Source organism: Mirounga angustirostris, unplaced genomic scaffold (genome assembly GCF_029215605.1).
Source record: "Mirounga angustirostris isolate CCGP_5_RB_7025 unplaced genomic scaffold, mMirAng1.0.hap1 SCAF_11, whole genome shotgun sequence".
In the NCBI taxonomy this organism is placed as follows: domain Eukaryota; kingdom Metazoa; phylum Chordata; class Mammalia; order Carnivora; family Phocidae; genus Mirounga; species Mirounga angustirostris.
In genome coordinates this window covers 86368061-86392270 of record NW_026991719.1, presented here as the reverse complement: position 1 = coordinate 86392270, position 24210 = coordinate 86368061, and the positions used below count along the sequence as shown (strand labels likewise).

The 24210-nt window shown below is 33.5% G+C and overlaps 1 protein-coding gene across 1 annotated transcript in view; it reads right to left on the bottom strand.

The window, feature by feature from the left end:
- RADX (RPA1 related single stranded DNA binding protein, X-linked) overlaps window positions 1-24210 on the bottom strand; it is an 82388-nt gene that overhangs the window by 35124 nt on the left and 23054 nt on the right. Inside the window, exons 7-11 of the mRNA XM_045863744.2 lie at window positions 23840-23944; window positions 22579-22743; window positions 21113-21273; window positions 20118-20296; window positions 13275-13348 (exon numbers count right to left, since the gene is read on the bottom strand). Coding sequence (XP_045719700.1) covers window positions 13275-13348; window positions 20118-20296; window positions 21113-21273; window positions 22579-22743; window positions 23840-23944 — 684 coding nt within the window. The remainder of the gene's footprint in view (window positions 1-13274; window positions 13349-20117; window positions 20297-21112; window positions 21274-22578; window positions 22744-23839; window positions 23945-24210) is intronic.

The following is a 24210-nucleotide window of genomic DNA, read 5'->3' as shown; positions in this document are numbered from 1 at the left end:
TCTATGTTAACTTACTGGAATTTAAATAAAAACTTTTAAAAAAGGCATCTGACAAAATCCAATACCTGTTCATTATTAAAAAACTCAGAAAACTAGCAGTAGATGGGAATTTCCTCAATATAAAATAGGTTTTTATAAAAACTGCCCAGCTAACATAATACTCAATGATAAAGTACTGAAAGCTTTCCTCCTAATACTCAATGATAAAGTACTGAAAGCTTTCCTCCTAAGTACAGAAACAAGTCACAGATGTCCACTTTCACCACTGCTATTCATCATTGTACTGGAATTTCTATTCAAATAAATTAGATAAGAAAAAGAAATAAAATGAATCCATATTAAAAAGGAAGAAATAAAATGACTTCTGTATGCATATGACATAATCCCATGTATACATATGACATAATCCCATGTATACAAAATCTGCAAGAATCTGCAGGAAAAGCAACTAGAGCTAATAAACCAAATCATCATATTTGCAGATTACAAGATCAACACACACAAGTCAGGTGAGTTTCTATGAACCAACAATAAATAATCTGAATAGGAAATTAAGAAAGCAATTTCAAGTATAATAGCAACTAAAAGAATAAAATATCTAGGAATAAATTTGAGCAATAAGGTAAAACACTTGTGTACTAAAAACTACAAAACATTGCTGAAATAAAATAAAGAATACATAAATGAAAAGAAAGACATCACATGTCCACGGACTGGAAACTTTAATATTACTAAGGTATCAATACTATCTGAAGTGATCTACATATTCAGTGAAAACCCTATCAAAATTTTAAAAGCCTATTTTGCAGAAATGGTAAAAACTGATCCTTAAATTCATACAGAATTACAAGGAGTCCTGAATGCTAAAACAATCTTGAATAAAAATAACAAAGTTGAAGGGCTCACACATCCCAATTTCAAAACTTAATACAAAGCTACAGTAATCAAAATAATGTGATCCTGGCTGGCATAGGGACAGACATATAGACCAACAGAATAAAAGTGAGATTCCAAGAAGAAACACATAACATCTATGGCCATCTGATTTTCAACAAGGGTACCAAGCCAATTCAATGGGAAAAGAATAGTCTTGTCAACAAATGGGACTGTGACAACTGAATTTCCACAGACCAAAGAATAAAGCTGGACCCCTGTTTCACACCATATAGAAAATTAACTCAAAATAATGTATTTAGGTTAAATTCTTGTATTTAGGACCAACAACCTAAATATACTAGCTAAAACCATAAAACACATAGAAGTAAATAGGAGTAAATCTTCATGATCTTGGATTTGACAATGGAATATTAGATATGACACTAAAATCATGAGATTGAAAGAACTATTTAATGAAGTATGTAAAGAAAGAGAAAAATTGATAAATTATACTTCATTAAAATAAGTAAGAGTAAACCAAGAAGGATGAATTTTAACTTGCTGATGAGTTGGACTTTATTTTACAAATGGTAGGAAGCTCGTGAAATGTTTTAAGCAAGAAATATGAACTGGCTTTTAGTGTTTTGAAAAGATTACTTTGGTGCCAGTGTAGTGAATGGATTTAAATGCCTCTTCTTATTACTGAAGTCTAGGAATTTTTATTCTGTCACTATTTTATTGTTTAATTGTTATAAGTAAACATTGATATGTACAAAAAAACCCATTTGTGCATCACAGGACATTATCAGGGAAGTGAAAATGAAACCTATAAATTGGAAGAAAACATTTGCAAATCACATATCTAATTAGGGATTTAATATGCAGAATAAAAAAACCCCCAAATCCAACAACAAAAGGCAAACAATTCAATTAAACTAGCAAAGGAAGCCAATGTGCATCTCTTCAATGAAGACATACAAATGCCTAAAAAGCCCTTGAAAAGATGCTCAACATTATTAGTCATTAGCGAAATACAAATCAAAATCACAATGATATATCACTTCTCACTAACCAGAATGGCTATAATTTTTAAAAAAGAGAAAAAAGAAAAGAAGTTATAGCAAGGATTTAGAGAAATTAGAACCCTCATACATTCCTGATGGGAATGTAAAATGCTGCAGCTGCTATGAAAAATAGTCTGGCAGCTCCCGAAAATTTAATAAGGAATTATCATATGACCCAGCAATTCTACTTCTAGGTATATACTCAAAAGAATTGGAAACAGGGACCCAAACAAATACCTGTTCACCAATGTTCATAGCAGCACTATTCACAATAGTTAATAAGTGGAAACAACTCAAGTGTCCATCAACAGATAAATGGATTAATAAAGTGTGGCATGTATATATACATTTACATTTATATTTATATTGGCATATATATATATGTGAATATTATTCAGCCATAAAATGGAATGAAGTTCTGATACACACTACAACATGCATGAACCTTGAAAACATGCTAAGTGAAATAAGTAGACACTAAGAACAAATATTGTAGAAGATGTGGTACATATACACAATGGAATATTACTCAGCCATCAAAATGAATGAAATATTGCCATTTGCAACAACATGGATGGAGCTAGAGTGTACTATGCTAAGTGAAATAAGTCAGTCAGAGAAAGACAAATACCATATGATCTCAATCATATGTGGAATTTAAGAAACAAAACAGATGAACATATGGGAGGGGGAAGAAAAAGGAGAGAGGGAAACAAACTATAAGAGACTCTCAATGATAGAGAACAAACCGAGGGTTGATGGAGGGAGTTGGGTAGGAGATGGGCTAGTGGGTGATGGGTATTAAAGAGGGCATTTGCTGTGATGAGCAATGGGTGTTGTATGTAAGTGATGAATCACTGAATTCTACTCCTGAAAGCAATATTGCACTGTATGTGAACTAAAATGTAAAAAAAAATTTAAAAAAAGAATCTGTAAGAGATCTGACACTTGCAATAGGAGAACCGTATTTGGATCCTAATTCAAATAATGAAAAAAAGTTTTTGATGACATTTATAAGCCAACTGGAAATTGGAATGGTAGGTGGATATTTGATATTAAGAAATTCTGCCAATTTTTTTAGGTATGATAATGATATTGTGGTCATATTAAAATAGTCCTTATCTTTTAGAGATATATACTGAAATTTGTACAGATGAATTGATATAATATGTGTCCAAATAATTAGGGATGAGTGGGTGTTAAGTATAGATGAAACAAGACTGATGAAGGGTTGATAACTATTGGGAACTGGGTGATGGATAACATGGGTGTATTATCCATGCTTTTTCTTCATATAAGAATTTCCTTCATACTATATTTTCTCCATCAATTTATTGTGAAAAATTTCAAATATACAACAAAATTAAAAGAATTTTACAAGAACACTATATATCCATTATTTAGTTTCTCCCATTTTAAAGCACAGGCTATGTCCATCTCTATCCATCCGTTAATCCACCTTATTTGTATTCTTTTCAAATAAATTGTAGACTTCTGTTTCCTTTCTGATAAGTGGTTCAGCATACATATCATTAACCAATTTAATATTTGTTTAAAATATTTTCATATAAAATTTACAATGAAATGCACAAATCTTAATTATGTGCATTTGACAAATATATATACTCAGGTAACCAAAATCCCCCTCAAGATACAGAGCATTGCCATCACCCGAAATTTTCTTTGTGCCCCTTCCCAGTCAATCCCCACACATCACTTCAACCTCTCTACTAAGGCAACTACTGTTGTGATCTTTCTACCACAGATTAGTTTTTCTTGCTCTGGATCTTAATATAAGTGAATTCACATAGTATGTACTCTTTTGTGTAATGCTTCTTTAACTCTTCATAGTATTTTAGAGTTTCATCTACTCTATTACATGTGTCAGTAGTTGGTTCCTTTTTATTGATGAATAGTATTCCACTGCATGACTATACCAAAGTATGTTCCCATTGATGAACAACTGGGCTATTTCCAGTTTGGGCTATTATAAGTAAATATACTATTAACATTCTTTATAAGCATTTTGTGAATATAGGGTTTTTATCTCTCTTGGAATGACATTTCTGAGTCCAAAGATAGGTGTACATTTTGCTTTATAACTGCCAGCCAGAACTTTGTGCAATGTGGTTGTATCACTTTACATTCACACTGCTGGTGTATAAGACTTCCAGTTGCTCCACATCCTCACAAATATTTTCTATTATCAGATTTTGAATGTTAGCCATTCTGGTGGGCATGTAGTAATATCTTATTGTGGTACTAATTTGAATTTTCCTGATGACTAATAATGTTGAATACATTTTCATAACCTTTCTGGCTATTCTTAAATCTGTTCTGTAAATCATCTGTTAAAATCTTTTGTCCATGTTTGTTACTTTACATTTTTAATTATGCATATTAGCAGTTCAATTATGTCTTGCACACCAGTCTTTTGTCAGGTATATATCTTGACAATATTTACTCTCCAGTCTCAGCTAGTCTATAAATTTTCTTTTTTTCAGTTTCCATTTTCTAATATTTTATTTTGTATTTAAATAACATTTATATATACTTAAGGTTTGTAACATAATGATTTGATATACATATATACAGTAATATGAGTGATTACCATATAATATATCATCTCCTCACATACATGATGGGCACCTGAAATCTACTCTTAGTGTATTTCCAATATTCAGTATAGTATTAATGACATTTGTTATGCTGTACATTAGATCTTTAGACTTATTCATCCTCCATAGATACAACATTGTACTCTTTGACTGACATCTCCCCATTTCCCCCACGTCACTGTCCCTGGTAACCACCATTCTACCCTCTGACTGTATGAGTCTGATTTTTTTAGATTCTGTATATAAGTGAGACCATGCAGTATTTATCTTAACCATGTGTTTCTGATGCTTTGACATCTGGGGCTTTGCTGACCCAGGACAGACTGCCCCTCCCAGGGCTAGCCAATTCTTAGAGACAGTAAACAACTTGCCTTGGAGCTGTACCTTTCATATGCAAGCCAACCAACCCAGAGCCCACACCCCAACCACCTTTATAGGGCTCTCATACTCTAAGCCACTAATCCCCTATCCTAATCACCCCAGGACAGGGACCAGACAACTCAGGTCAGCCCTTACAACCCTGAGTCTGCTGAAATTATTGCAACTAGTCAATCCTAAATCTGCTCATCTGCCTTGCGTGCTTGTTCTCACAGAAGCCACAATAAAGGCTCATGCCCTGTTTTCCTGTCACTCTGCCTCCTAACTGACCCTGGTGCTTCCCATGGCATTCACTGTGTGTCCCCTTCTCTTGGGATTTGTGAATATAGTGACTATTTTTTTCAATGGCAGTTGTCTTCTGATCTGATGGACTTGCCATACCTAAAGAAAAATAAGACTTATATTTTAAAATGAGGGCTCATTATACTATTCTGTTCACTTCCGTATATATGTGAAATTTTTCATAATAAAAATTTCTTAGTTAATGACATTGCTGCTATGAGCTGAATTGTATTACTCCAAAATTTATATTTTGAATCCTTAACCCCCAATCCTTTACAATGTGACTGTATAAAGAAAATAGGGACTTTAAAGAAGTGATTAAGTTAAAATGAAGCTGTTAGTGTGGGCCCTAATCTAATCTGACTGGTATCCTTAGAAGAAAATTTGGATATACAGTGACACCAGGGATGTGTACACACAGAGAGACAAACAGGTGAGGACACAGCACAAAAAATGTCCATCTAAAAGCCATGGTGTGAGGCCTCAGGAGAAGCCAAACCTGCTGAAACCTTGGACTTGTAGCCTTCAGAACTGTGAAAAAAAAAATTTCTTTTGTTTAAGCCATTTTGTGGCATTTTTATGGCAGCCCTGGCAAACTAATACAACTGCCCACCCCAACTAGAATACCAAGTCCATTAAATTAAGACAAGGAGTAGGTAAATGAGGCATCCTTGACTCTTCTCATTTTCAGTTTTAATCAATACCTAAATATGATTCATTGTATTTTCAAATTTTTCTCTCATCTTTTCATCTTTTTCTCTTTATTACCACTGTTCTATTCCTGGTCTTTATCATCATTCATTGGTGTCTTTGACTCTAGAGTTGTTTTCCTTAAACCTGTCCCCCACATAGCCATCAGAGTAAGCTATTAAAATGTAAATTAAATTATGCCACACCACTGCTTAATGTCTTCCAAAACCTCGCCCTTAATGTCTAGAGAAGAAAGTCCAAGTTTCTTCATATGGCATACCAGGTCCTCCATTAATGTCAATCTTTAACATTTCTTCAGCCATTAGACTACTCCCTGCCTTAACACTTTATACTCACTCTAGTAACACCTCAACAGTTGGTGGTTCCTTGAGATTTCCATGAAATGTCTTATTTTTGTACCTGTGCTAAAACTGTTGTAGGCTTATATACACTTAGGTAATTTGACAAAACTCTATTCATCTTTTAGGAATTAGTGTTTTAAACTTACCTTTTACCTTCTCTAGACAGAAAAATTGTAAAAATACATAGAATACCATAGTAACTACCAGTATATCCAATACCTAGAATTACACATTCTCAGACTTATATTTTACCACCTTTGCTTCAAATATTTTCATGTTTTAAACTTTTTTTATTGTAGAGGTTTTAAAACATTAAAAGTAGCTAGGAGAGTACAATGAACCCCCATGTATCTATCATCAAGTTTTAACACTTATCACCACATGGCCAACATTCTTTCATGTATATACTATACTACTCCCAACACTACTTCTCTATTTTAAAGCCAATCTTTGAGATATCATTTCACCTATAAATAATTCGATGTGTATCTTTAAAAGATAAGGACTTTTTAAAACAAGAAAATAAACATGATATAACACTTATATTATTAATAGTAATTTTTAAATATTATCAAATATTTTGTTCAAAAATATTATCAAGTATTTTGTTCATATTTTCCCATTGCCTCATAAGTTATTTGCATTGATTTGGTTTCATATAAAATATGAATGAAATAATGAAATAAATAGAACATTGAAGATCAGGTTTAAATCTCCTTTTTTTTTACTTTTCCTGTATTCTCTTCCTTCCTTCCCTAGAGACAACTAATATCATTAATTAGCAATGTATTTTTCCATTCCAGAGTAAATTCCTATATATGTATCTATGAACAATAAATAGTTTGGCTTTGGATAATTTTAGAAATGTGTGCAAATTAAATTATAATACTCTCTTGTAGTTTTAAAAATGGTTATTATAAGTTTAATACTCTTTCTTTTCTACAACTGTTTATTTGTAGCTTTCTTTTTTATTCTTGGTCAGTATTGCTAGAGGTTTCTCTATTGTGTAAATCTTTTAAAAGAACCAACTTTAGGTTCTGCTATTCTCTTTTTTGTTTTATATTCTACTAATTTGTTTTTAATTTTATTCTTTTATTTTATTGAATCTAAAATGCTGTAGGGGTGCCGGGCTGGCTCAGTCGGGTGAGTATGTGACTTGATCTTGGGGTTGTGAGTTCAAGCCCCACAATTGGGTATGGAGATTTCTTAAAAATAAAAATCTTTAAAAATAAAATAAAATAAAATAAATAAAAATAAAATACTGCAAATTGTAAAACACCATTATTTCATGTGCCATTAAGAAAAAAAATACTTTGCCAATGAAATCATGATGTATAATTCATTTTGGAATGTGCATCCCAATTTCAGAGATGTTAAAATATGCAAAAATGGGTATCTTGGAATTGATGACATACAGAATTTCCTTCCATCTATTTGAGTTTGCTTTTCTCCATTAGATTATTTTAAACTTATTGAGACTTGTTTTATGACAATATGGTTTATCTTGGTAAATGTTCTATGTGTACTTAGAAAGAATATGTATTAAGCCATTGTTAAGTAGAGTGTTTTGTAGATATCAATTAGCTCAAGTTGGTTGATAGTGCTAATGTATTCTATATTCTTACTGATTTACTGTCTAGTTTTCCTATCAATTGCTGAGAAAAGGATGCTGAAGTCCTCAAACATAATTATGAATTTGTCTGTTTCTCCTCTCAATTTAGTAGTTTTCATGCGCTTTGAAGCTTTATTGTGAGGTGCCTACACATTTAGGATTGGCATGTTTTCTTGGACAAATTTAAATAATGTAATATTCTTTTTTTTTTAAGATTTTTTTTAATTTTTTTTTTTTATTTATTTGAGAGAGAGAGAATGAGAGAGAGAGAGAGAGCATGAGGTGGGAGGGTCAGAGGGAGAAGCAGGTTCCCCACTGAGCAAGGAGCCTGATGCGCGACTCGATCCCGGGACTCCAGGATCATGATCTGAGCCGAAGGCAGTCGCTTAACCAACTGAGCCACCCAGGCGCCCCTGTAATATTCTTCTTAATTCCCTGCTCTGAAATCTACTTTGATGATGTAAGTATAGCCGTTCCAGCTTTCTTTTACATGCTATATATTTTCCATCTTTTTATATTGTATCTTTAAGTTTAAAGTGGATCTCTTTTATTTTTTTAAAGATTTTATTATTTGAGAGAGAGAGGGAGAAGCAGGCCTCCCATTGAGCAGGGAGCCCAATGTGGGGCTCCATCCCAGGACCCCAGGATAATGAACTGAGCCAAAGGTAGACGCATAACCGACTGAGCCACCCAGGTGCCCCTAGAGGGTCTTTTGAGATGGTATATAGCTGGGTCTTACTTTTTTATCCAATATGATAATCTCTGCTTTTTTACTGGGGTGTTCATACTATTTATTTTAATGTAATTAACAGTATGACAGGGCTGCAATTTGTTATTTTGCTATTTTTTCTATTTGACTCATTTGTTCTTTATGTCCCTTTTTCTCTTGTTCTGCCTTCTCTTGGATTGAATATTTTAAAAAATAATTCCATTTAGCTCTACCGTTGACTTATATTAGCTATTTTTTTTTTTAGGGGTTGCTATAGGATTTGTAATATACAACTTTAATTTATTACAGTCTACATCCAAGGGATTTTATGCCATTTTGTGCATATAGTGTAAGAACTTCCTAACGGTATATCTCCATATCCTCTCTTGCCTTTGTGCACTTGTTGTCATACATTTTACGTCTATATAAACTACAAAATTTACATTTTTATTATTTTTCATTTAAAAGAGATAAAAATTGAGAAAATATATTTTATTTTACCTGTACATTTACTATTTCTGGTGCTTTCCTTTATTTAGATCTAAATTTCCATCTGTATTATTATTTTTCTGCCTGAAGAACTTCCTTTATTATTTTTCATTGTGCAGGTCTGGTGGTGATGAATTCTCTCAGTTTCTGTTTTGATCTTTATTTTGTCTATTTTAAAAGATATATTCACTGTGTATAGAACTCTAGGTTTACAGGTCTTTTCATTGTCTTTTGGATAATATACTTTCTGAAGAGAAATCTGTTGTTATACTTGTCTTTGTTCCTCTGTATATAATGTGTCTTTTATCTTTTCCCTTTGGCTTCTTTTAAGATTGTTTTTTATCACTGGCTTTCATCAATATATGTGTGCTTTCCTATTAAATAATTTTTTGTCTCCTTGTTCTATTACTTTAAGAGAGGAGTGTGTTATGACCATAAATTTGTCAATTGCTCCTTTTAAATCTACTGGGTTGGGATGCCTGCGTGGCTCAGTTGGTTAAGCGTCTGCCTTCGGTTTGGTCCTGGGATCAAGTCTGCATTGGGATCCCTGCTCAGTGGGGAGCCTGCTTCTCCCTCTCCCTCTGCCTACTGCTCCCCCTGCTTGTGTACACATTTCTCTCTCTGATAAACAAACAAATAAATAAAATCTTTAAATAAAAAAAATCTTTAAATTAAAAAAATAAATCTACCAGGTTATTTACAGTTTGAGGTTATATTATTAGATGTATACATTCCTGTTTGTTATTATCTTCTGGGTAGAATGTCACTTTTATCATTCTATATTGTTTTATCTTTATTTACAGTTTCTGCTTCATATTTTATCTCATATTAATATTGCTATACCACCTTTCCTTAGGATAAGTCAGGTATATATTTTTTGCCATTCCTTTATTTTCAACCTTTCTATATAAATTTGCTTAAGTGTCTCTTATATACAACATATAACTAGATTAAATTTTTAAAACTGATACCTGAAAGTTTAACATGTTTACATTTATTGAAATTACTGATGTATTTGGAACTATTTCAGTTATTTTTTTTTAAGATTTTATTTATTTATTTGAGAGAGAGAGAGAGAAACAGCATGAGAGGGGAGAGGGTCAGAGGGAGAAGCAGGCTCCCTGCTGAGCCGAAGCCCAATGTGGGACCTGATCCCAGGACTCAGGGATCATGACCTGAGCTGAAGGCAGATGCTTAACAAACTGAGCCACCCAGGTGCCCCTCAGTTATGTTATTTTGTGTTTTTTCTTAATCATGCTTTTCCTTTCTTTTTTTCTTCTTTTCCACCTTCCACTGTCCTGATTAAATTTTCACAATTCCCCCTTTTTTTCTGTACTGCTGCTTTGAAAGTTATACCCTCTATACCTATTCTTTTAGCATGCCCTTAAAATTTTAAATTTCATGTTTGAATTTACAAAGCCTACAGTTCATCAACCACTACTTTTCTCCATAAAGATTCAATAACCTAAGAATGCTTTAATTCTCATCTTCCCACCCATCTTATTTTAAATAGTATTTTAGTTTTACTTTATTTCAAATCCCATGAAATTATTTACCATTGTTATTAATTTTTACTGCCTGTTTTTATTTATATTTACCAATATTTTACCAACTTCTAAGCTCACCATTTCTTCTTGCAGTTTGATACCTCTTTTTGGTTTCATTTTACTTCTTTCAAAATTCTTTAGTAACTCACTTATTGAGACAATATGAATAATAATTCTCATAGTCTCTGAATATCTAAAAATATATTTATTTCACCCTCAAAGTTCATTTCAACATAGAATTCTAGGTTGGAAAATATTTTCTTTCAACATTTTGAAGATATTATTCCATTATCTCAGGCATCTATTGTCACTGATAAGAAATCTTCCAGTCTGGGGCGCCTGGGTGGCTCAGGCGGTTAAGCGTCTGCCTTCAGCTCAGGTCGTGATCCCAGCGTCCTGGGATCGAGCCCCGCATCCGGCTCCCTGCTCAGCCGGAAGCCTGCTTCTCCCTCTCCTACTCCCCCTGCTTGTGTTCCCTCTCTCTCTGTCACTATGTCAAATAAACAAAATTAAAAAAAAAAAAATCTTTAAAAAAAAAAAAAGAAATCTTCTAGTCTAATTATATTCCTTTTGTAGATAAATAGGCATTTTCTTTCTGGCAGTTTTTAAGACATTTACTTACTATCTGTGATGCTGTGCAGGTTCACTATGATAGGTCTGCATATAAATTTATTTAATTTTTCTGCTTAGGATTCTTTGTGATCCTTCAATCTAATGATTCATATATATCCTTAATTTTGAAAATGTACCTCTTCAAATATTGCTTCTTCCTGATTATCTCTAGTATGTCCTCCTGGAACTTTTCTTAGATATAAATTGAACTTTCTCACCCTATCCACCATGTTTCCCAACTTCTTTTTTACCTTTCCAATCTCTTTACCTATCTCTGGTGTGATTTCCTCTGTATCTATCTTCCAAATGTACTAATTATCTCTTCATTTGCTTCCTCTTCAAAGCATATATTTAATATATTAAATTAATATATTTAATTTAATAAATTATACATTAAGTTTATATATTTAATTTGATAAATACATATAATTAATTTATACATTATAAATATATATCATTATTTTAATAACTATATATTAAATATATAAATTAAATTTATATATTTAACTTAATAACTATATTAAGTTAAATGTGTCATGTTTAATATATATTTTATTAAATATAAATTTAATATATAATTATTAAATCAAATTTAAATTTAATATACATTTAATATGTATTTATATATTTAACTTACAGTTTCTGTTCATTCCTTTAACTTTTTAAACACGTATTTATTTTAAACCCTCTTTCTGATTGGTTTAGTATTTCTAGTTCCTAGGCTATAAATTTTCCCACATTACATCTGATCACATTGCCTCAAAGAAGTTCATTTTCTTGGAACGTTTGTAATTTTTTAACCATGAATTCATCTTCTGTAGACATTTTCTATAGGAGTCCCAAATACCCTAGGTTGTAAGATGTCTCCCTTTGAGGCAGTTTCACACTTACCTTTGTCAAAACTTTAAGGGTTTCACTGATTTCAGACCAGATGCTACTGTTAACTCCTTAGCTCAGTGTCCTCACCATTATAGTCAATTGAACGGTGACCACACCTCAATGCTGCACAGGTCTGGGATTTCAATTTCTCTCAGGTGGGACTTTTTCCCAACCATTGCCCAGAGGATACAGGAAGCTCCTTGACACTTCCCCATGCTGATGGGCCTACTTTCTCTGGTCTTTCATAACCTTCCAATTCTATATTAGTCCTACTTCACATGTACGAGGTTTGTGGTCTGGACCCTCCTTTCCATATGGTTATTACACCTCAGCCCACAATCAATTAGGCCTCTATCTAGTTCTGAAATGCCTGAGAGCAGTTTTAGTTTTAGTCTTACTCACTGCTAAATTTAAATTCTTTTGTTTTTGGCACCTAAGGATTTTTCATTCTTGTTCTGAGCTTGGTCATATATTTATATTATAATGATTTCCCCCCTTATTTTCTTTGTTTTAATTTTTTTTGGGGGGGGATGCAGACTTTAGATCCTTTTGTGGATTCTTGATCTGCCAGATTGACAAGAAGTCAACCTCAAGATAAGAATAACTCAAAAAGCAAGAGAGACATAAAATGTTAAAAAGTTTAGTCCAGAGAGATGACCCTTATAAGATCAGATTTAAACCACTCTAAGGAACTAAATAGTATTATGAAATTTCTTCAGAAATGAACCCAATATTCAAACCAGTCAACCCATTAGCAAAGAAAGGAACTAAAACTACCTTTTAAGCTTTATTTATTTTCAAATAAAAATTAAACTTCCTACTTTATTCTTCTGGTAATTAAAAATTAAAAATCCCTATATTTGAAGGGATGTATTATCAAATAACCAAATTGGTAAATATAGGCTTGTTTATATTTACTTTCACTTTGGTGATGATACCAAATTGTTTTAAAATTGAGACCAGTACTTTTGACAAGGACCTAAACTAATGTAAATAAAAAACAAAAAAAAGTAACATTATATATCTATTTAAAGTACTTATATTATGCTAGAGAGAGGCATGACACAAAAATGCAGAATAAAATCAAATAGTAATCTGTATATAATAATGTTCCATAAAGATTTCATAAATAATAATCATCATCAAAGCAACATACGTTGGAAAATGCTTGGCATGTCTGGTTTATTTCCTTTTGTCTGTGCAGAAGTTTCTGGCTGAGGTACGGGAACCCTATAAAAGATGGAAAAAAGATAACAAATAATTACAAAAAGACACTTGAATGAAAAAAACCTAATTGGTTCCATTCAGAATTTATTCTAATTCAATCAGTTTGCAAAATATATAGGTTTAGTTTCTTAAAGTAATGCACTAAAAATTTAAGGAAAAATATATACAAGTTAGGAACAAATATGCATATATAACTTAGTTCAACTACTGCAACAGATTTTTTATAATTTTTTTTTTTAAGATTTTATTTATTTATTTGAGAGAGAGAATGAGAGACGGAGAGCATGAGAGGGAGGAGCGTCAGAGGGAGAAGCAGACTCCCTGCCGAGCAGAGAGCCTGATGCGGGACTCGATCCCGGGACTCCAGGATCATGACCTGAGCCGAAGGCAGTCGCTTAACCAACTGAGCCACCCAGGCGCCCCTGCAACAGATTTTTTAAAGATTGTATTTATTTATTTACTTGAGAGGAAGAGAGAGAGCAAGCGAGTAGGGGGAGGGGCAAAGGGGGAGGGAGAGAAAGAGGGAAAGAATCCCAAGCAGACTCCCCGCTCAGCACAGAGCCCAAAAGAGGGCTTGATCTCACAACCCTGAGATCATGACTTGAGGCAAAACCAAGAATCCGATGCTTAACCGATTAAGCCACCCAGGCACCCCAAATACTACTGCAGATTTAAATGTTCTTTCAATAAGGCGTATTCCACAAAAGGAAGTATTTAACTTTATTAAATAGCAACTAAAGATGGATGGATGGAGATATATATATATATATCTGGGAAACTGTCTGGCCTAACTGTCCAGCCTCCAGCCTCTTTTCAAAGTTTTCTGTAAGTCTCATGCTGCTTCAAACTCGTATTCCTCCTTTGAAATTTAACTCAAGCATTAATTCCTAAAAGAAGCCATCCTTGATCTCTAGTCAAAGCTCACTACTCCTTGTACATGCTGTTGCTCTCATAGCACCATGAATAAACTTCTATCACAGCATTCATCACTCTGTGTCCAAATTACAGGTTTATGAGTCTGTCTCTTCCAACAGATTCTGCTATAAGCTCTGTTATAAAGTCTACAAAAGTATAGACTTTATTTTTGTATCTCTATATACTATCTACTCAATAACTATTTATTGAACTGAAATAAATGGAGGAAAAGGGAAGTATCTTATTCTGAAACTGAGGAGAAGCCTACTTTTATAAGGAAAGATTTCCACCTTGTGGGCTATTAGCATATTTCTGTGATGAGTTTTTTCTACTGCATTTCCAAAACTAAAAGCATAAAGTAAAACAGAATGTCATATTGTTGAATGCCACGTAATATTGCTCAACTTATTTTATCAATGGATTTTTTCTTATAATGGTAGTATTCGTTATTTTGCTAATGAGTTATTAATGAACTAAAAAGAAGTAGCTTTTATGAAGGAAGCGTGCATCCATTTATTTACCTTTAAACCCCAGCAAATAAAAACATATTTTATAGTTGTAATTTGAACTTCTTTCAGTCATTGAAAACATGGTATTTCTAGAAATTAGAAAGCTGAAAACATCACCTGTGAAAGAAATCTAACTAAAGAATAGTTAAATTACATGTATTTTGAGATCCTTAAACAGCATGTATCTACTTTTTAATACATATGATTAGGAAGTGACTTTTTCCATCTGAAACAAATTAGAAGAAATAGTTTTCAAAACCCTAACAGCACCACTACATTGTACAGAACTTTTAAAAAGTAGCTTAGGAGATTTTTACTGGAATATGTAATCATCCATTTGTAGGACTTAAATGTCTTAAAGATGAGGGGATAAATGACAGAAGTGGAGGTATACAATGTCTACAGGTATCAACTGAGGAAAATGAAAAAAGAGAGATGAAAAGTGAAAAGATAAGTGTAGAAAAATAACTGAGGAAGAGAGGGAAAAGAGAGCTATAGGAAGAGAACATTGCATATGCTGGGTAGTGGCAGAATATTATAAAAATTATGTCAGAGACTCTAAGTTGTACTCTAATCTTGCGCTTTTGTCAACTTATTGACCTTAGGTAAATGTCATACAGATTCTATAGAATGTCATTCTCTCATCTTTATATCAGGATTATAATTAACATTATTGAGGTCTTAGAAAGTATCTTTCATGCACAGAAATTAAAAGTACTTAATATACATACACATATGTATAAACCCTATATTTTATCTTTTCTGAATCTCAGATTTCTCTTTTATAAAATTGAAATAATTATCCTGTGCCTTCCTCACTGGGATGTTGACGTTCAAATGATGTAATATAAATAATTTTACACTGTATATTGAAATTCTCTATACAATTAAATGAAGGAATATTTTCAGTGCCTTCTACCTAAGAAAAGCAGAAGATACTATACAAAAAGGACCAGAATATAGAATTTCTTTGAGAAATTGCTAATATAAGCAAATTAGCAATAATTTACAATGATCAAAAATGCTAAAGTCTTTGTGATCATTAATTCAAATTAGCAAATGCTTTTCAGGCAACAACCATTATTTAAAAACTTTTCCTATGGTGTCTTCTGCTTTTCTTAGGAGGAGAATTGAAAATGATTTTTTTGAAAATGATTTTTAAGGATTCATCTAACCATGGCGTGATTAATTTTCTCTCTTTATAGAGTACATATTACCAAGAGAATGAACTGAAGAAGTTTTTTTTTTGTTTGCTTTTTGTTTTTTTTTTAAAGATTTTATTTATTTATTTGACAGAGACAGAGATAGCGAGAGCAGGAACACAAGCAGCAGGAGTGGGAGAGGGAGAAGCAGGCTTCCCCCTGAGGAGGGAGCCCGATGTGGGACTCGATCCCAGGACCCTGGGATCATGACCTGAGCCGAAGGCAGACGCTTAACGACTGAGCCACCCAGGCGCCCTGAACTGAAGAAGTTTTAATGTCTGTTGATTATATTTTATTTCTCAGTGCTAACTTTTGAATGAGTAGATGGATTTTGACTACATTTTACTATCTAACAGAGAGCACCATGGTTCACTAGCTACCATTTGTATTAAAATGTTAATATAAGCTCTTAAATGGTCATATTTCTTATTATTATACCAACAGAAGCAGATCAACAGGTGATCTAGATGGACAAAACAGATATACAACCTCAAAAGTAAATATCTAAAAAAGAATCAAATGGGCTTTCTACAGCTGAGAAAGAAAACAGCTGAACTTTAGAACTATGGCACAATAAAGAACATATCTGGTCTTTGTCTCTCGTTCCTGGTTCAAAAACCCTTAGAATTTCCATAGTGACAAGAGTACCTCCGTTATGCTAATGAGGTAACTCATGGTTAGCCCCTAGACAGATTGAAGATAAGAACTGTTATCAGATACATTAAGCATATGGCTCAAAGGTTGAAACACCGAACTAGCCTAACCTCTATTACGGGGAGGGGAGCTGAAGATCAAGTTCAATCACATGGCCAATAATTTAATCTATCATGCCTAAGTAATGAAATACTCCCCAAAAATCTGGACATCAAGACTTGGTGGATCTTCGTGGTTGGTGAACACATTGATGTACCTACCAGGAGAGGCACAATAAGTTCTAGGGATCCTACATACATTATGGTGACTACAGTTAACAGTACTGTAATACATACTTGAAAGTTACTAAGAGTAAATGTTAAATGTTCTTACTATAAAAAAATAATAGTTATGTGAGGTCATGGATGTGTTAAATAATCTTATTGTGGTAATTATTTTGCAATACATACATGTATCAAATCATCACACTGTACACCTTAAATTTACAAAGTAATATATGTCAATTATATCTCAATAAAGCTGTGAAAAAATAAAATAAATATCCTTAGACCACTAAAAAAAGAAAAAAGAAATGAGACATAGGTGGTTTCTACCACCAGTTGTATTCAACACTGTAGTAGAGGTCCTAACCAGTACAATAATGCTAGAAAAAGAAATAAAAGCAAAATGATTGGAAAGGAAGACATAAACCACAAGTATTTGCAGATTACACGACTTATACAGAGAAAATTAAAAAAAAAAAACCCTACAAACTCAGAATAAGTGAATTTATCAAGGTTGCTGAATATAAGCTCAGGATACAAAACAGTTCCAAAAACAGTTCCCTGATTGGGCACAACTACCATTAAAGACTAGAGTTTTAAAAAATCTTAAAATCTAAAATGATTCTATACGTCAACTGCTTTATTAGTGTCTTGGTTATCTTTCTGCTTCAGAAAAACCAAAAATGTTAATTATATACAGTTCATAATGGATAAAGTTTATATAGGAAAGATTCATGCTTAAATAACTGGTCAACAGGGCGCCTGGGTGGCTCAGTTGGTTAAGCGACTGCCTTCGGCTCAGGTCATGATCCTGGAGTCCCAGGATCGAGTCCCGCATCGGGCTCCCTGCTCGGCAGGGAGTCTGCTTCTCCCTCTGACCCTCCTCCCTCTCATGCTCTCTGTCTCTCATTCTCTCTCTCTCAAATAAATAAATAAATAAAATCTTTAAAAAAAATAAAAAAAAATAACTGGTCAACAAATATAAGCTATAGTATTTTAAATTTAAATAAAATGTATTTTTTTTTGTAGTTCCTCATTTTAAACTCATTGTCAAGTAGTCCATGCCAAGCGTGGCAGATAAGAGGGTTCTGTTATGGGTTATATTATGTCCCCCAAAATTCATGTTGAAGTCCCAACCCCCAGTATCTCAGAATGTAATCTTATTTGGAGATAGTTTCACTGAAGAGATAAATTAGTTAAAATAAGTTCATACTGGGGTGGGTGGGCCCCTAATCCAATGTATCTGATGTCCTTATAAAAAGGGGGAATTTGGACATAGACACAGATTGGGGGTGAGGTTTCTACAAGCCACAGAACGTCAAAGATTGCCAGAAAACCACCAGATGCTAGGGGAGAGACAAGGGGCAGATTCTTTCACACAGTGCTCAAAACAAACTGACCCTGCTGAAACTTTGATCTTGGACTTCTAGCTTACAGAACTGTGAGGTCTTAAGTTTCCATTGTTTAAGTCATACAGTTTTTAGTACTTCATTATAGCAGCCCTAAAAAATGAATGCAGATTTGGGTACCAGGAAGTGGAGTGCTACTGTAACAAATAATTTAAAAGGTGGAAGTGGCTTTGGAATTGAGTATTACATAGAGGCTGAAAGAGTTCTGAGAGAAAGCTTTTTGTCTTAGAGAATATGTATGTTTTTTTGAGAGTATATATGTTGTTATGAACAGAATGTTGCTAGAAATATGAATGTAAGAGGTGCTTCCGGTTAAGTCTCAGACAGCAATGAGGAATGGGTTATTGGAAACTGGATGAAAAGCGATCCTTGTTATAAAGTGGCAAAGGTCTTTGCTGAATTGTGTTCTGTTGGGTAGCAGGTGAAACTTGTATGCAGTGAACTTGCATATTTAGCTGAAGAGATTTTTAAGCAAAGTGTTGAAGGTGAAGCCTGGTTTCTCCTTGTTGCTTATAGTAAAATACAAGAGGGGAGAGAGAAGTTGAGAAATTGTTAAGAAAAAAGGAACCAAAATTTTGATACTTGGAAAATTCTCAGCCTATCTATACTGCAAAAATGAGAAAGCTTGCTCTGGAAGGAACACCAACAGTGTTGTTGGACAACCATTTGCCCAAGGCCTGTGATTTGTGGATCCCATCAACCATCTCAGTAGGCATGCTGCTAGCTTGGACTGAAAGGGACATAGGTGGGATGAAATCCGATTTCTGGGATTCTACAGTCAGGAAATGAGTTGATAAGAGATAACCAGCAGTGATCATGTGTTATCTTTCAAGAAAAGGGACAATGATCCCTCAGTTCCAGAGGGCAGGGGCAGCACTCAGGGCCAAGGAAGTGGGGCTACCATCCTGGTGGGCCCAGAAGATATAGTATCCTGCCAGAGAGGATAATTCTGGAGGCTTGAAATCAATTGGAATTGGTCCTGCTAGGTTTTGAACTTGCTTGTGATGCATGACCCCCTTTCTTTCCAATTTATCCCTTTTGAAATAGGAATGCTTATCCTCTGCCTGTCTTATCATTGTGTTTTGGACAGATAACATGTCTAGTTTCACAGGTTCACAGATGTAAAGAATTTTGCCCCAGGATGAAATCACCCTGCATTTCAACAGTACATGATTTAGATGATGTTCAGATGAGAGTTTGGACTTAGAGTTGATGTTAGTAAGGGTTAAGATTTCTGGGATGTTCTGATGGGTTGAACATATTTTGCATGTGAGAAGGACATGAATTTTTAGGGGTCAGAGGGCAGACTGTTATGGGCTGAACCATGTCCCTACTAAGTATCAATATGACTACCAATACATAACCAATTACATCTTCAATAACCCTCAGAATGAGACCTTTTTTGGAAATAGGGTCACTGAAGATATAATTGATTAAGATGAGGTCTTACTGGAGTAGAACAGTACTCCAGAATAGGTCCCTAGTCTAATATGGCTGGTGTCTTTATAAGAAGGGAAAATTTGAACACAGGTATGCACACAAGGAAAATGCCATGTGAAAATGAAGACAGAGATTGAAGTGATGCTTCTAGAAGACAAGGAATGCCAAAGATTGCCATAAACCACCAGAAGCTAGGGGAGAGGTATGGAAGAGATTCTGCCTTGCAGTCCTCAGAAGGAACTCACTCTGCCAATGCTTTGATCTTGGATTTTAGCAGCCCTAGAAAACTAATACCATTTCTAGTGGAATTGGTCATTTTACACGGTAGAAATAAAAAAAAAAATAATATGCTACGTGTATACTTAATACAAATGACTTACAGTTTGGCATATGGCCCTTGCAGAATTCTTTTTTTCTTGGTAGGGCTCAAGCTTGTATATGCAGTTTGAAAACACTGAGAGCTCATAGGATCATCATCTTGATGCCGTTTATTATTATCTCTTTCCTGACTTTGATTTTCTCTCCTAGCTGCTTGGGATGTTGAGGGTCGGTTAGCATTCTAAAACCAAAAATTTAGAGAAAACATTTTAAACATTCACAAAAATTATTTTTCTTAAAAGACTATAATTTTAGTTTATCCATTTTTTATAATCTTAAGAGTTATGACAACATTTTTGCAATCATAAAAGTGCTTTCATAAAGCTGATTTATAGATAGGATTATATTTATCCTAATGCATCTGGTATTAAAATATTTTTTAAAGGAAAGTAAATAAAAGTCCTTCTTATACTAATATAACTGAAAAGTTGGATTAGATGCTATTTCCATATGAACAGAAATCCTAGAAATAAGTTTTTAAAAGACAAATTCACAGAAAAAATTAACTCATTTGTCTTGATTGTGCCTAGATTCCAGTAATGGCCTTTTCTACTAGAGCCTTTATCCTACAAGAGTCATTGCTATGTCTTAAAAAATCTGGGTGAGACTGCCATGCCAGATATGACGATAAAAATTTCCTGTGAAAGTGTTCCTATAGTTCTGGCCTGGACAAAAGGAATGGAAAGAATATAATCATACATACCACCTGGGAATTTAAGTAAAAAGAATCATAATAGGCTCAAATTATGCAGAAAGCAAAAATAAGATACCAAGTGTTGAAGGCCTTGGGAAATATCAGAGGCTGTGAACTTCAGCCCAGCCTGCTCCAAAATAAATGAGAGAAAAAGGAAACAAACGAAACACATAAATGATTTTTTTTCCCTCTGAGGTTTACATCATTACATCATGTGAGTTCTGAATAAAATGTACAAGGTACCAATTGTAATCATGATCACAGTGCATTCAGAGATATACTATTAATTCTCTGGCACCATACCCGAAGTGTTTCTGATGCTGAGGCACTTTCAGTTGCACTGGCATGGGGGATATACTTTATAACCGTAATTATTCCCTGAATTGCAATGCGCTTTTGTTCCCTATACTGCAAGTCTTCAATCTCCTTCCTCACTTCACTTATAGCTGTCAAGAGCGACTCAACTGCAAAAGAATAATTCCGGGGAAATTGTAAGTTTTAAAGAACTGAAATGATAAAAATAAGAATTAGATTTGCAATGTCATTTCACAACATGAAATCATAAACTTGCTACATAACTTAAATTTGTGAAATTTATGTTGATGCTTGACATCATCCCCTTATGCAATTTTTGTAAAATAGGCAAAATATAGTTATCAGTTAAATTGCGATACAGTCCTCTAGTCTGGAGTCTTAATTTGAAACAGAAATTTTGCATATTGAATGTATGGTTGACCACTGAACAACAGGGGGGTTAGGGGCACCAAACCCCTTGCAGTCAAAAATCCATGTATAAATTTTGACTCCCCCAAAACTTTACTAAGAGCCTACTGTTGACCAGAAGCCTTATCAACAACATAAACAGTTGATTAACACATATTTTCTATAAATATTATATACTGTATTCTTACAATAAAGTAATCTAGGGAAAAGAAAACATTAAGAAAATCCTAAGAAAAAAACATTTACAGTACTGTATGTGTATTTATTGAAACAAATCACATATAAGTGGATCTGTAAAGTTCAAACCTGTGTTGTTCAAGGGTCAACTGTAATTTACACATCATATTTCAAAGTATAAAGTGTTGCCTAGCCACTGCACAGAAATATACATTTTAACATATACAACCATATACTACATATTGCTGGCATTATGAAGTACAAGAGGATGCCAATATTTAGATGATGGTAGATCAGTATTTCAAGGTTTCTCTTTTTTCCCCCAAACCATGCAATTATCCCACAGCTTTTAAAAAAAGAATATACTTATATTAAACTCTTCAACCATCATATCTTAATTCTACTAAAGTAAATTAATGTTAGGCCTCTCATCAGTACTTATTCTGCACCTCATTTATTTTGGTGTCATTTTTATTTAAAGGTAGCGCTCAACTGTGTAATATCCAATATATATCATTCCACAAGAGTAGCATAATACAGTGTCAGTATTTTGTTATCAAATTATCCAGTGTCTCCTTGATATCTTTAGTCTCTGTATGTAATGTCATAGGAGTTGGATCTACTAAAGTCAGATTTGATCTCAATAACATTGAATCAAGATATGATGTCCAGTTAGTCATCATCTATGTTCTCCCTTCTCCTAGTCTAATAAAATCCAAATATTAACCTTTAGGAGGCATGACATGTATTTTTAGATCTTCATAGAGACAAAATTTTTATCAGTAAGTGTTGCTACATATTAGCTCATGATATCTATCACACGTATGGCATAGAAACATATCATACATGACGAATAATTACATTAGTACCTTTGACAGAACTACTATACTTTGAAAATGTCTCTGGCACTGGTGGATAGGGGTAATATCCACCAATAACAGTATTCTTCACTTCCTCAGAATCGGTCCTTGTTTTAATCCAATGAATAAAGTTTTTTACCTTGGTGTCGTTGGTATATGGCTGGCCTCTATGACCTTTTTGCAAGAAAGGTAAAACCAAAAAATGAGAAAAAAAAACTCACTGTAATGAATTGTATGGACTTTTTTGGTATAAAAACAGTATATCAAAATAATCTCTTGTGTCACCAAGAAAAGAAGTTCATTTATTCACTGTGTAGCAGATTACACTTAATATGTATACAAAAATTATCAAAGACAGTAAACCAATCCTACGTTGAGAAGGAAATCAGACATATTAGAATTTAAGTGGACTAAACCATAGCTGCCTACAGGACAAAGTCATAATGAAAAGAAAACTAATAATCTGGATTTTTCTAACTATCAAAATGGTTGGCATCTTCTTAAAAAACTGATTTTTAAATCATGTATTAACCTAAAGGTATGGCATCATGTTTGAACTGAATTGCCTATGATATACCTCAGCATTTAAATTCATGTTCTTAAAACATATTTAACAGTATCATTTACATGTGATTATTGTTAGTATTTATAAAATGAGGTATTGACAAAGATGTGTATTACATCCTTCCTAGGACTCTTCTATTGACAAATTTTTTAATTATCAACATGGTAGTATGTGAGTAAGCACACCACTCCACACTATTTCTTCACTCATCTGGAAACTTTAAACTTTATTGTTTTGACCCCGTTATCAGAAAGAACGGAGAAAAATGATGTGCTTGTAGACAACTAATCAGACTCTTCTTGTTATATAAGTAAAATCTGAGATCAGGGACCAAAATTTGATGAACATTTTTAGTTAGTACTTAAAAATATTGTTTATTGTATCCATATTGTGATATAGGGCCTAACAGTCTTCAATCTATCAAAGCAATTTATGATTATCTACCTTACATCAAGCAGGAATTAAAGTTAACCCAAGGACATAAATGCAATTCTCCAGTGAGTCACAAAATCATTGCTTCCGTCATAATTAATCTAGAAGCAATACATTTCATAGGCTAAATATTCTTTGCCAAAACATCCTTACAGCAATAAAGGAAGTCAAAACAAAGCTATCTTGTGGTTGAATGTTGGGATGTAAAAATTAATTTAATTAATAGAAAATATATTACATCTCCAATAAAGTATAAACCAAGATATTGCTCACCAGTAATAAACACTCGGCTCTCATTTGTAGTGGTTAGGTAAAGCAGTTTAGGTACTTGAGTGTCATTCCTGACAACTTTCAACTGTGTACACACGAAATAGGTCACTGTAGAAAATGAAAACAGTTATGAAGAAACTTTGGCCTTTCAAAGAGGACATACCAAGATCAGTATCTAACACAGTGCTTCTCAAACTTTAATGAACATAGGAATCACCTGGGACAACTGTTAAAATGCGAATTCAGATTCAGTAGTTTTAGAGTGGGGCCTGAGATTCTCCACTTCTTAATAAGCTCTCAGTGATACTAGTGTTGCCAGCCCTTTGACCACACTGGGAGCAACAAGGATCTAACACTTACCTTTTTCTTTAGAT